General features: G+C 34.3%; 2 protein-coding genes across 3 annotated transcripts; one reads left to right on the top strand and one right to left on the bottom strand.

Annotated features, from left to right (window-relative positions):
• Window positions 1-2577: 2577 nt before the first annotated feature.
• On the bottom strand, window positions 2578-8393 carry LOC126725654 (F-box only protein 6-like). 2 transcript variants are annotated; one of them, XR_007655532.1, is made up of 6 exons: window positions 7201-8393; window positions 5103-5168; window positions 4561-4636; window positions 3731-3794; window positions 3019-3111; window positions 2578-2887 (listed from the first exon to the last, which is right to left on the bottom strand). XR_007655532.1 is itself a non-coding variant. In XM_050430465.1 (2 exons), the coding sequence occupies exon 1, from the start codon at window positions 8337-8339 to the stop codon at window positions 7224-7226; it is 1116 nt and encodes a 371-aa protein (XP_050286422.1). In that variant the 5' UTR covers window positions 8340-8393; the 3' UTR covers window positions 6637-6963; window positions 7201-7223. The 2 variants fall into 2 exon arrangements, 1 of the variants encoding a protein (XP_050286422.1); XM_050430465.1 differs by lacking the exons at window positions 2578-2887; window positions 3019-3111; window positions 3731-3794; window positions 4561-4636; window positions 5103-5168 and adding an exon at window positions 6637-6963.
• A 1093-nt stretch (window positions 8394-9486) lies between these two features.
• Window positions 9487-10341, top strand: LOC126728037 (uncharacterized). The gene is made up of 2 exons (XM_050433920.1): window positions 9487-9563; window positions 9711-10341. The coding sequence occupies exons 1-2, from the start codon at window positions 9487-9489 to the stop codon at window positions 10339-10341; spliced, it is 708 nt and encodes a 235-aa protein (XP_050289877.1).
• Window positions 10342-13990: the final 3649 nt, after the last annotated feature.

The raw sequence follows: 13990 nt of genomic DNA, 5'->3' as shown, positions 1-13990 counted from the left end.
AGAAAGTCCATAACCAAGCAATGCCCAATCTAAAGAAGAGATGGGATGCAAAGAATGAAAGCCCAAAGACTTATTCACGCCACAAGAGTTAAACGAGCACTATAACCTACGGCATAATTAGACAAACCTGGAGGTAATGGCAAACGCGTGAGAGCTAGAAAAGCAGTCGACTCATATGGAAGTGGAGTATGCACACAAGATTCAGGCTCCACCTACCTGTACCCAGCCAATACAGGGGAGGTGGGTCACGGGTCAGAAGTATGAGAGGGTGTGGTCTGATGGTGGGGAGAAGGGGGAGTCTATTTTGGGGTTCCCGCTGAAGTTCTTTTGGGAGAAATGTCTTGTTGAGATGACATCTCATCCAAAAGAGGTAAACATGAGCTGAAATCACTAGATGCATGCTATAGAGGTTGGTAAGGGAGAGGTTTAACCCTTATTCGGATGGGAGTGTCAAGGGGAGTAAGAGACAAAACAAAACCACTTTTGTTTGGGGATGAGGCGTGACATGGCCAACATAGTGTGGTGGTTGTGGTTGGGCAGCCGGCAGACCAGTCGGCAGTCTTGGAAGGACACCCACACTAGACCAAAAGCGATTGAGGGGTAAAAATGGCAAATCCTGTCATGGCAAGTTGTATAAAAAGGTCATAGACGTGCATAGTGGAGGTAGAGGAAAAAAAGAGGAGAAAAAACTGCAAACAAGAGATATAGAAAAATAGAGAGAAAGAAAGAAAATAGAGCAAACAATGAAAGAAAGAAAGAATATAGAAAACCAAAAGTAATGGGAAAATACGAGTGATAGGAGTAAAAGCATGCATTAATAGGCTATCCACTTCTCTCCCTCTTAATAGCCCACTCTCTAATGAATCAAGAATCCAAGATTAAGCCATCTAGGTCCTTTTTCCAAAGTGCATAACTTCTACAGCAAGACTCCCCTCTGAGGTTACGCACATTAGAGATTGGTTTTCTTTTGGACTTGAATCTACTAAAGAGCCAAGCCCATTCTTTTAATAGACTAATCTTCTTTTCTCTTGTCTTAGTTGATTAATGACTAACTTGACATTTTATTATTAATCTTTCTTTGCCGTAATCACGTTGTGGTATCTTCCTTTGTGAAGCTGTTCATGTATTATTGTTCTTAGTAGAAGATATTTTAGTTAAAAATGTTTTAGTTATCCTACTGCATTGTGTTTTCCTGTTATAACATTTGTAACAGTCTTTCTTGCCGTAAGTATGTGATATGCTCAAGACTCCTGCCAAGGCGCGTTAGCACAAGAAGGGCCCAACTTGCGCACAAGCTGGCCTAAGGTATGTTTTAGTTAGGCCAGTCCAAACTCTCCTATCCCAGAATCATAGGGCCGTTTTATAGCAGGAGCAATCCAACCCAAGACACAAAAAAGGCCCACCACATCCCTTAAATTTGATATTTTTCAATTTTGGTCCATCAAATTTGATTTAATTTTAAAATGTTTATTCTGTCCATGTTCGTATGTAATTGATTTAGAGAGAGAGAGAGAGAGAGAGAGAGAGAGCATTTTACTCAAAGTTGGGTCTGTGGGAATTTTTTTTTTTAAAAAAAATTCAAATGTTGAGCAATATTGTCTTGCTAGATGGGGCAAGAAACCCTAGATTTTAGGGAAAAGTACGTAAAAAAAAAAAAAAAAAAAAAAAAAAAAAAAAAAAAAACCTCTATAGTTTTATACTTAGGACACATTATAGCCCCACAATTTTAACTCAAAGTTGGGTCGTGGGAATTTTAAAAAGAAAAAAAAAATCAAATGTTGAGCAATATTGTCTTGCTAGATGGGGCAAGAAACCCTAGATTTTAGGGAAAAGTATGTAAAAAAAAAAAAAAAAAAAAAAAAAAAAAAAAAAAAAACCTCTATAGTTTTATACTTAGGACACATTATAGCCCCACAATTTTAAGTGGGACAGTTTAAGCCTCACACTTTCATAAATAGGACACTTTAAACCCCAGATTTTTTTTTTTTTTTAATTGTACTTCCCCTTAGATTTAAAACTTTTATTTTTTTTATTTTTTATTTTTTATTTTTTGCTAGAATGCGTTAAACTTTATGTAAGGACTTTAAAAGTAAACTAGTCGCTAACTCATGTGATACACGGGAAAATTAATAACTAAGTTCTAAAATATTGTTATTTATTTATTTTTAAGAATGTTAAATAATACATGAATATTTATAGAAGTTCAAATCTCTTAAAACACTATACCAATATGAGAAATACGATTGCTTTGTTCTACCCAAGTACAAAGTTAAAAACAACATCTAACTTTGTATAACTTATTTGTACCTTTAGTTAACAACCTCAAACTACTGGTAGGCATCCTATGTCTATTATTAATTGCATCATTTCTTTCATGAACTTTAAGGTCTCTATCATTTTTTTTTTTTTTAACATAATCCCTTCTATTATTTAGCCTGTTTGCAAAATCCTGGTAATCCTGGTTGTTTATTCCTTATTCTTGTCATCATCAATGTTGCTTAAAAAATCACATTTAGGAGTATCATTTGAAAAGTCATATATGGTGCAATTAGTAAACAGTAGAAAGGGAGCACAACATGCAAACACAAGAATACTTAACATATCTTTATATAAACTACATCCATTTAAATAAATAAAAAAACATATTAAAAGAAAAACATTGAGGACCTTGAACTTGGTGAACTAAGGGTAAAATGTTATTACATATAATGTTATTCATCAGCCCTGTCTCAGTCTTGTGTGCACTGCAAGCATCTAATTGTTCATTAGTAGAAACTCCATCTCATGTAGACCAGACATTATAAAAGTATACATCCTCAGTCTCGTGCCCTTTGAAAGGCAAGAGAAATACAAAAGAAGCTCACCAATGCAATCCTTTTCAGCTTAACTATCAAAAGAATAAAAGTTAGCCAACCTTAAGCTAAACTCTCTCAATCAAAAAAGGGGAAACATCGATGTGATATTCCTTTTTGTTAAAAAAAGAATAAACAGAATAAATATTCCAAAGTAAAAACTAACCTCAAAGATTCCATGCCACCGGTGAGTAGTATAATTAGTCTAGTTCATCACCAGTCAAAATGAAAAGCCATCTTTCTCCTTAAAATTCATAAGCTGCAATAAAGAAGTTGTTATACATTCTCTAAACCCTACATATTATAATCTATTGTAAATTGGAAAGAGATATATTCTCCTAGAGATTCAAGATATGATGAGAGGGAAAACTATTATCAAATTTGATGGAAATGAAAAAGAATATTATATCATTCTTAGGTATTTTTTAGATAGAAATTTCATGGTGTAAGCCTAAGAAGGGACCATCATGTATAATTTTACATGATAAGCTACAACTTGAATATGAAGAAAATAGTCGTCTTGCTAATGCTAATTAGCCAAGAAGGTCATATCATCATATTTTAAATAACCCCTCCTTAGTCCTAACAAATCCAATTCTTAAGGCCTTTGTGCACAATAAAGCATTTTGAACTCTAAATGTAGGTTGTAGCTTCACTTCAAGTGAGAACTTGAGTTTAATATTGATCTTCAATAGCTTCTTTTCTTTAATTATTGTCATAATTATGTAATTTATTTTTTTGTTTTATTATCTTAATTTCATAAAATAGAGTAGCCATTGGGAGAACCCATGGTCTTGAAGAGACAGTGCAAAAATAGAAGAGAGTATATTATACCTTTTTTATACAATGCATATGCAAATGAAGAGAGTATATTATACCTTTTTTATACAATGCATATGCAAATTTGAGTAAGCATTGAGTATATATGTACACTTATTAAACCTGAAAAAGGGACATTGTACAAAATCAAATTGTGGAAAAAGAACAAAAAACTAATGTAATTCATCAAACAATTTGCATTTTCTTTTGATTTACATATAGGGTTTGAATCAACAACAAATTCAAACCAAAAATCCTGTAGATGATGGGAATAAAGTTGAGAATAATAATGTGTTAAGAGAGTTATAAATTGGATTAATTGGGCAAACAAATTCCAAAAAGAAAATTTAAAAAGAAAAGAGAAGAACATATTAGAATCTGTGCAGGGAAGACTTCCTGTTGCAGGCTTTCGTGAGAAGAGACCTATGTTTCTTGAAAACCAAAAAAGAAAGAAATTCTTAAATAAAGAAAACACGGTAAACATATAGGGTTTCAAAATGAAGCACAAGAATGCCTTCATTTTGTTCCATTAACACAGTAATAAACTAATCGGAAAAGCCATTCTGAAGCTTCCATAGACATAAAACCATATTTATTAATTCAATTGACATCTGTAAGGTACAAAGTATGTGTTCTTAGATGAATTAATTAGTATCAATATGCTATTAATAGTTCCCAAAACCATTCTTTGTTCTTAAAGGGAACAAATATGACAAAGAAATTGGATTTGAATAAAAAAGGACATGTAATTTTTAAAAATCAATTAAATCTCTGAATCAACTTCAGTGCTTCAGGACACATCACTAAAACTATCGAAGTTCTTAGTTTAATGCATAACTTAATAGGAGATTAGGAGAAAGAGAAACAATAAAATTTGATAAAACAATACCTGCAGTTGTGTTAAGACGTCTATCATTGATTGAAAAATAGCCTTCCTCATTTGCTTTGCTCCATAATTGGTATTCCTAATAATTGGGAGTTGACATGCAAAAGTAAAATCTCTTTCAAATCTGGTTTATTGATTTTTTTTAATATTCGAATGGTGGATGAAGGAAGTTTAAAATTATGTCCTTGAAAATTGCAGGCCATACAGGGGGCGAGAGTGCAAGGGGCAACAAAGATAATTGGCATTGATACAAATGAGTCGAAAAAAAAAGGGAACAGCTTTTGGAATGACTAATTTTATAAACCCTAATGATAATAACAAATCTATTTCCCAGCTAATCAAAGAGTTAACAGGTGGATTGGGTGTGGATTATTGCTTTGAGTGCATTGGGGTTCCTCCCCTGATCAATGAAGCCCTCCAAGCCACAAAAATGGTTCGTATCTAAATTCAAATTTACATGTTCCACTAACCCATTCTAAGCTAAATCAGATGTGCTAAAAAACCTAGATAGCAAAATAAAGCAAAACTTGAAGGTAAAGCAAAACCTGTAGGATTGTTGTCAGATTTTGACAGTTGGGAGGCTCTTCAATACTATCACTTTCTTACAAAACCTGTAGAATTTGATTTTCTATGAGTGTTTCCTTGACTTCAACAAAAAAGAATAGAGAGAAAAGGGGGTTAGGAATTGAAATCCCTAAATTGACAGAAAAACCTAATTAAAAACGAAATCTTTAAATTGACAAAAAACCTAATTGAAGACAATAGAAAAAGAGATTATTCATAGATTAATATAGAGATACCAAGAGAGAATGCTCTAATATGGGGGTCGGGTCAGAGATTGAAAACGTTGGCTCCCATGGTCGTGCCCTTGCAAGCTTTCTGTGAAATAGCTTGGATCTGCGTTTGAGAGAGTGTAGAGGTTCTGCGTTTGGTGAGTAACGTCGAAAGGAGAGGTGTTGGCTTCGGTTTTGTTGAAAGGAGAGGTTCTGTCCTTGCACTATTGCTTTAGTTTCAGAATTATATTGGGTTGCTTCGAAGAACTGAGGGTGAGAAAGAAGGGAAGAGTATTTGGTTTGAGAAAGGAGAGTATATATATTTAAAAAAGAAAAAAGAAAAAAATCAAATTAAAAAATTAAAAAAAAATGATGACGTGGAAAATTGTGGGGAGGTCTAAGGCTTCGTTTATATATATATATATATATATATTGATTAGATAAACTTCAGCTAAAAAAAGAAAAAACGAGAGCCTACTAATATACTTTATATATATATATATATATTATACTAAGAGGATTCAAAAAGTTAGTTATGTCTTAAAAAAAAAAAAGTTAGTTATGATTTCAAAAATTGTCAAAAATACCCTTAATCTAACTAGATAACCCCTATTCTAAAAAAATAAAAATAAGGTTAAAATTGTAATTCAACAAAATTAAAAAAAAAAAAAAAAATTAGAGAAACCTTTTTCCTAAAAATTAGCACACTTTCTACCTAAACATATCTCATGTAGTTTGATACATTTTTTTCCTAAAAACTAGCAAACACTAAATCCAGCAGTTTAATTCATTTCAAATCCTAAATTTTAGTTTTATAAAAATCATTTCTTGTATAATCTCACTAACAATAGATAAATTCAAATTGAAAAATTATATATTACTCAAAATAAATAAATAAAGAGCCTTATTGTGCGTGTAGAGTGCGTGTGATGAGGTTAGTATATAAATAAAATAATTCGACAGTTATAACTTACAAGGAAGATAAGATATTCGAACTTTGAACGTTTCTATTGAAAACATCATAAGGTGTCAATTGAACTGCAAAACTCTTGGCGAGAGCCTAGTAATGTTAGTTCAAAGATGTCATGAATTTGTTTTTCAAAAATTTTCCTTCCCTTTCATTTTCTCTTCTTTGTCTCTCTCTCTCTCTCCCTTCATGTTGTTAAAGTAAAAAAAGAAAAAAGAAAAAAAAAAGAATATGTTTCTGATAAGCCAGCCCAAACCAAAAGTCATCCCAAGCTTCCCAACGGACGTTACGTAGAAGAAGGCTGGAAGCCCAATAAAATAGCCATAGTGGTCCATCCTATCTCTTTATTTCTTCCACTTGAGAAAACTAACCCAAATTTTGGCATGGGTTGGTTGGTGTGCCTTAAAACATCAAGATTCTTCATCAGTTTCCCAATTCCAAAGCATATATTGCACTTCGGCAATGTACATTTTACACCTGTCTCCATTACATTTACATACAAAAACACAAAACCTCAACGAAGAAAGAAGAGAATTGCGCCTTTGCCAGTTTTGCTTTTGAACATGTCATGTATCCATAACATACCACCCCACTTTTGTACCCGCAACATGGTATATACAGTTATTTTTCTTGCTGGAGTTTGTGGTGCAATGTACAAATCTTATTCTATATAGAAATAATAAAATCAGAATTGATACGAAAAACATTTTAGAGGAGAACATTACCAAATGCAAAATATGGCAATCAGCATAAAAAATTACTTATCTTTTGACTATTGTGAAAGTAGTTTATTTACAAAGGAAAAAGGATTATTATATAACGAAAGAAACATCATTATTCATTACACTTGTAAAGAAAATCAATCTCAACAAAATGACATTGATGTTAAAAAAGAGAACTCACATGCACAAATGGGCCTCATTAATTTAGGATATGCATGAGGGAGCAAGACTAGGCTGAAGAAGTACTCCTTTAATTGGGAAAGTTTGCACTTGTTTTCCCCCAACGGAACAACACCCTTCAACCCAGAACCATTCCCATTTACCCTTATCAACAACTTTCCTCCAAACTACCATTCCTGACCTAAGGTCTCTATACAAGTAAATAGCCTCATCACTACCTACACATTTTGTACTACCCCAACTTGTCTTGCTACCTAAAAATCTTATCCCAAATTCAATTGACATCTTCTCAACTAGTCTCCAATTGTACCCTTCAACAAGCTCCCATACACAAGCCTCTCCACCACATATGCCACCAACAAGTGTTAGCACCCCATTCCTTCTCACTAGTGTGGCAAATTCAAGCTTGTCTGCCATTGGCACATTCAATTCCATCCATGTGTTAGTACCAATCTCAAACCCCATTACACTGTAAGCCCGAGCTGAGGTAATCCAATACAAGACCCCCTTAGAGTACACACTCTCATTGGGTGTCCAAACCGTTAGCCTCACAGCAAATTCAACTGGCATAGGCCCCACAACTTGCCACGTGTGTTGTCGCGAGTCGTACATCTCCAATGTGGGTTCATACAAGGCGCCGCGACGTGGCGCAACGGCCTCGGACATCCCACCTGCCACAAAAACCTTAAAGCAAGGAAATGGAACAGATTGGGTCGAATCTAGTACCATAATAACACCCACAGCTGGGTTAGTCCTTGTAATGTTCAACATAGGAAGGTGCCTAAATTGTCTAGTAAATGGGTTACAAATAGCCAATTGGAGAAATGTAGAACTCGTTGGTCTTATAAGAACAAGGCTACCAATTGGACCAACAAGCCGAACTGGGTCTGGAAGAAAGTCAAGAGAGAGAGCATGCCAATTGTTGAGAACTGGGTCGTGAAGATAACAGGATAAGAGTGTATGATTGCGCTGAATTGGCATGGCCAAGAACCATGCCGAATTATTAGAGGTTGTGCTCAAAGGGTAAGCCTTGGCACACGTGTGCCAGTGCCGGCAAGAAGAGCTGGCACGTGCCAAGGAGTCTGGGGAGAGGAGGGAGAAGATGTTGGCTAAGAGATCAGAAGGAAGGTTGCTCCACATTGTGTTTGTGTGAAGAAAAGAAGATGAGTAAAGGTTTTTTTATTTTTGCATAAAGTAAAGACATATATGATATATGTATATAATAATATATGTCAAAGGTGATGACGTTGAGTGGTCAGTTTCTTATAGAGCAATTATTGTGGTTGAATTATTGGACGGACGGTATCTATCTTAGCATTGAGATGTGTGACCCACGTGAACTACGAAGTATATCATCTTACCTACAGCTACATGTGCGCCCCATTTTATAATGGGTGGTTGTAGACATAAAGTTTTGTAGCTCATATATATATATATATATATGTATGTATTTTTTTTTTTTTTTATGAAGGAAAAATCTATATTAACAAAGAAAAGGAGACAACAAAAACACACTAGCTGCCGGAATCACCCCAAACAACAGAAGCAAAATTAAGGGGCAGCAACCAAAATCAAAAGATCCAACCAAATTACATGACAAGGACCACTTTGCTAGATGATGGGCAGCCATCTCTCCTTTAAATATCGAATTATCTGCAAATAAAAATTGGATGACATTTGAAATAGCCCAAATGTCTAGGGAATTGTGAATTAACTACACAAACCCAGGCAAATTTGTAGAATGATATTATTTTAATAATAATTATTCAAATTGACAATTTATTAAAAGTATTTGTGAATTTAGCTTTATTTTTTAAGTGATTGAAATTGAGTTTTTGAACATTGTTTCACTTAAAATTCAGGTATTTGAAATTGTGTTTTGAAAGCAAGATTTTAAGTGATCAGCACCGTTTGGTAGAGTAGTTAAACAATATTACACACATTTCAATATACTTTTTTACCTATACGTATTTTAAAAAAATACAAATAACATTACTCAAACTATTTTACCAAATCTTTTTGTTTATAAGCAAGATTTAAGAGCATTAGTATTGATGGTGTTAAAAAACCAAAGCCTTGTTTGTCCGGTCTGGGTATTTTGTGGCAAAACAATTAAGGAAGGATGAGTTAAATGCTGGGGAGTCTTCAGAGCACAGAGCACTTGGGTTCCTTTGGTCACGTCTGTGGAAAGCAGCTATTCCAAGCAAGATAAAGATTTTTTCATGGAGGGCTTGTCTTAATATTCTGCCCACACAAGATAATCTTATTCGAAGAAGGGTGATAGAGAATGCACATTGTTGTCTCTGTCATCAAGAAACTGAAACGGTTCTGCATGTTCTTTGGAGTTGTGGGGCGGCGCAAGATGTTTGGGCTGGGAGCTTGGGTAGACTTCAGAAATCTAGTACAACACATAACGATTTTTTTGCAGTTGGTCATAGGTCTTCTGGTGAAGCTTTCCGAGGAGGAATGGAATCTGTTCTGAATTACTTGTTGGCTGATATGGCACCAAAGGAATACGGTTATTCATGGAGGGGTTTTCCAGCATCCCTCAAGATCAGCCCAACGTGCAGTTGACTATTTGAAGGAGTATACGGCTGCACAAGACTCTTTGCATGTGCCTATCCCGAATTATGGTCCAGTACAGCAGACATGGCAGCCTCCACCAGAAACGTTTTTCAAGCTGAACTTCGATGGTGCTTGTTTTGATGAGGGTGCTGCATCGGGTTATGGGGCAGTGATTCGGAATGAAAAGGGTGACGTCATGGCTACTTTAGCGGTACGGGGAGGAGCTGTGCGTGACAGTGAGGAGGTGGAAGTGATGGCGTGCCGTAAAGCGCTTGAGTTTGCCATTGATGCAGGTTTCACAGAGATAGTACTAGAAGGCGATAATGCTTTGGTGATGAAGATGATTACTCAGGCCCAACCAGACCTATCACGACTTGGCTTAATCTACGAAGACATCTGGTGTTTGGCTGCAGGTTTCAGGTCCATCTCTTATAATTGTATTAGGCGTAGTGCTAATGGTGTTGCTCATTCTTTGGCTAGGTTTGCTAGATTTCTTGACAATGAAATTGTTTGGCTGGAGGAGGATCCTCCACCTGCTATGGATGCTTTGTATTTGGATTCTTCTTTTCTAAATTAATGATATTGGGTCCGGTTTTAAAAAAAAAAAAAACAGTACATACATTTTCACCCATACATATTTTTAAAAACTACAAACAATATTACTCAAACACTCTCTACTAAATTTTAGCAACCAACGCACCCAACAACATGCTAAATATATTAGCGGTAGAAATGTAAAATTTTTAGCAACTAAGCGAAAGTCAAATGGTATCAATACCAATTCACTATTGCTGCATGGTAAAGTTGAAAACGATTTTTTTATTCTTCTTTGCTAACTTTATGCCTTCTTCTCTTTCATTCCTACTTCTCCCTCTGCCAGACTGCCATCTTCTCCTGCTCTCTCTCAACTAGACTTCTCTTTTTCATTCTCTCTCTCTCTCTCTCTCTCTCTCTCAACCAGACTTAACCAAGAAGACCCATGGTTGAAGCTCATGAAAGGGCCACTTGGCGACATGCGGTAGCGGCGGCGCCGCCACTACCACCACCAAGAGCTATGAGAGGGTCGAAGCTCATGTTTTCCTTCTCTATCTCTTTATTTATTTATTTATTTTTTGATTTCTTTTGTTTTATCTATGGCTAAAAATCTCTCTCTATCCTATTTATTTGTTTGATTTTGTTAGGGATTGGAGGAAGAGAGAGAGATGACGGTGGGTTTGGATTTGTTGGTTGTTCACAGGGAGTGGGTGGCAGGGCGGTGGTGGTTGTTCACAGGGATGCGGTGGGTATGGGTTTGTTAGTTTTTATTGGTGGGGGTTGTGGGTGGCAGTGGCGCCGTGGTAATTTTGGATTTGCTGGTGGTGGATGTGGCTAGCGGTGGGTATGAGTTAGTTGGTTGTTCACACGGAGAGGAAGAGACTATAGAGAAAGAAATTGAGGAAGAACAAAGAAATTAAAAAAAAAAAAATTAAATGAATCGCTAAAAAAATAGAATAATTTCCTTTTTTGACTTTGCAAATTTGCGGAATCATTCTAACTTTTTTATTCATCTATATATATATATAAAACCGAAGCTTTTGCTGGCACCACAATTTTCCACGTCAGCACAATATTTAAAAAATAAAAAATAAATAAAAATTATAACTCCTCAAAACCCTAGCAACCTTACCCCTCTCTCAAGTTAAGTTAAGAAATATAAAGCCACCGTTTCTGCAAACTCTCTCTTTCTCCAGACGTAGGAAACCCTAAAGCATTTAAGATCTACAAAACCCTAGCAACCTTACCCCTCTCTCAAGTTAAGAAATATAAAACCACGGTTTCTGCAAACTCCCTCTCTCCAGTCTACAACGCACGGTATAAATTTTAGCTTATAAAGTTCAGCTTTTGTAAGGTTAGTTTTGTTTATATATTAATTAATACATAGTACTTTGTTCACCATTGAATATTCATATAATCAATTTCCAATTCAGTGTTCAAGAATTAAACCAAAATTCTAACTGCGCTATCATAAAATATTATTATTAGTATGAATTTTATGGAGTTGCAGTGTTCAAGAATTAAACCAAAATTCTTTTAAATTATCTATAATATTTTGTCCTCTGAAAATTTTATCTCTTTGATTTTAGTATATTGTGTTTCTTAAGCTATAGAGAGATTTTCTTTGGTTTTCGCAAACTCTCTCTCTCTCCAGATGTAGGAAGCCCTAAACGCACGATATAGCATTCAAGATCTACAACTCACGGTATAGATTTTAGCTTATAAAGTTCAGCTTTTGTAAGGTTAGTTTGTTTATATATTTAGTCCTTACGTTTAGGTTTAGGTTTAGGTTTTAAGAGATTTATATATTACTACTATGTGGCTGAATTTCCCGTGACATCAGTTTTATATTTTTAACCAAATACATCAGGAAAGCAAGAGAAGGCGCATAAATATTTAGTCCTTACGTTTAGGTTTAGGTTTAGGTTTTAAGAGATTTATATATTACTACTATGTGGCCGAATGTCCCGTGACATCAGTTTTATTTATTTATTTATTTTTTTTAATTTGTTTTATGTAAGGTTAGTTTGTTTACATCAATTCTTTATCTCAAAGATAAGGCTTTTATTTCTACCGCAAGAACTATTTAGGTATGTATCCCTTGCAAGCACACATGAACTTAAATTGGCTTTTAATATATGCATGCTTTATTATTTTCTAATAGTTTTCCCGTGCATCGCACGGATTAGCGACTAGTTTTTTTAAATACCATAGAATTTGACTTGTAACGTCGGTTCATAATAATGGTTCTCTGTTACCAGCCTCTGTTATTAGCCTCATCAACGTACATGGACTGAAATTTTCTTTTAGTAAAAAAATAACTTGTGTTTTTATTTTTTATATATAATTTTTATTTTAAAAATCTAATTAATAAATAGATAAAATAATTTAAAAATTAATAGAAGGGTAGTCTTATTTTTTAGATAATATTTTAATAGAAATTAGAATTATATTTTTACTAAATTGTCTTTTAATTTTACCTTCACTTAAATATATAGGTGGAATAATATTTTTAACTAAAAAAATAAAGAATTTAAATAGAAAAGTCCAAAATACTAATTGATTTTTGGCCATACACGATATTCAACCCAATATCCTTTGCTTGTAGACAAAAAACTCATCTGAACTAGTTGAACTCCATATGCTGTCAGCTGTCATTTCTGGATAATTCATTTTAAAAAATCTTGCCCGATTGCCCCGTTTAATAAGATTCCCATGATATCATCTAAAAACCCAAAATGTCAAAAAAGTGAATGTCTAAGGTCCTTTTAAGTCTTATTAATATTTTAAAAACAGGTGTAACAATCATTCTACTTTTGCCCTTAACAATTCAATATCTGTATGATAGTTCCGTAGTCCGGTGGTTAAGAATTATATTAAAATTGCACGTTACAATGACAGCTTTTGATTTTTACAGAAATCGGTTTGAAAGTGAAAAATAATGATAGTTGATATTATATAGGGTCATTCTATATAATAGGGTCATACAGGGGCATGTGATATGTACATTATGATATTAACTTTGTATAACGGGTATATACATCAATTTTTCTTTCATGAAGTGGTCCTACAAGTGTGGGTATATAACGGGTATATGAAGTGGTCCATACAGGGGCATGTGATATGTATATTATGATATTAACGTTGTATAAAGGGTATATATATCAATTTTTCTTTCGTGAAGTGGTCCTCACAAGTGTGGGATTTATTCTAAAATAAGATACTAGATGTTATATATATATATATATATATATATATAATTCCGTTACACCAAATACCATCTCTAAAGATAAGCTTATCATAGTATTTGGAACGGGAAGCAAGGGACCCTTCCTAAGAAACACTACGGCTTATTACATGCATCTTGTCATTTCCTATATGACATTTTATTTTTTTAAAATTTTTACGGCTCCCTTTCCTCTGAAAAAGTCATAGTAAATTCTCTAGTTAAAAACTTCTTCTTCTTTGTTTTTTTTTTTTTCTTTTTTTTTTGGCCGGGGGGGGGGGGGGGGGGGGTGCGCTAACTCTAGTTAATACTTAATATATACACAAAAGGGACAAATACGCTAAATCAAAATTACCCAAGCATTGCAGATAAAGTATTTTGGTTTTGATTCATAAGCATGGCATAGTTTGTAATATACATAGATAGAATAATTGCAGTACATATTATACATGTGTTTTATTCAATT

The sequence above is a fragment of the Quercus robur genome, chromosome 5 (genome assembly GCF_932294415.1).
Source record: "Quercus robur chromosome 5, dhQueRobu3.1, whole genome shotgun sequence".
Lineage (NCBI taxonomy): Eukaryota > Viridiplantae > Streptophyta > Magnoliopsida > Fagales > Fagaceae > Quercus > Quercus robur.
This window is presented reverse-complemented; position numbering and strand designations above follow the sequence as displayed.

What these genes read in the sequence shown, in the direction of transcription:
- LOC126725654 (XM_050430465.1), bottom strand. Translation starts at nt 8,339, where the DNA reads ATGTGGAGCAACCTTCCTTCTGATCTCTTAGCCAACATCTTCTCCCTC.
- LOC126728037 (XM_050433920.1), top strand. Translation starts at nt 9,487, where the DNA reads ATGCACATTGTTGTCTCTGTCATCAAGAAACTGAAACGGTTCTGCATG. An exon ending in GTTGTGGGGCGGCGCAAGAT is followed by an intron (nt 9,564 to 9,710) that starts GTTTGGGCTGGG and finishes ATGGCACCAAAG; the next exon opens with GAATACGGTTATTCATGGAG.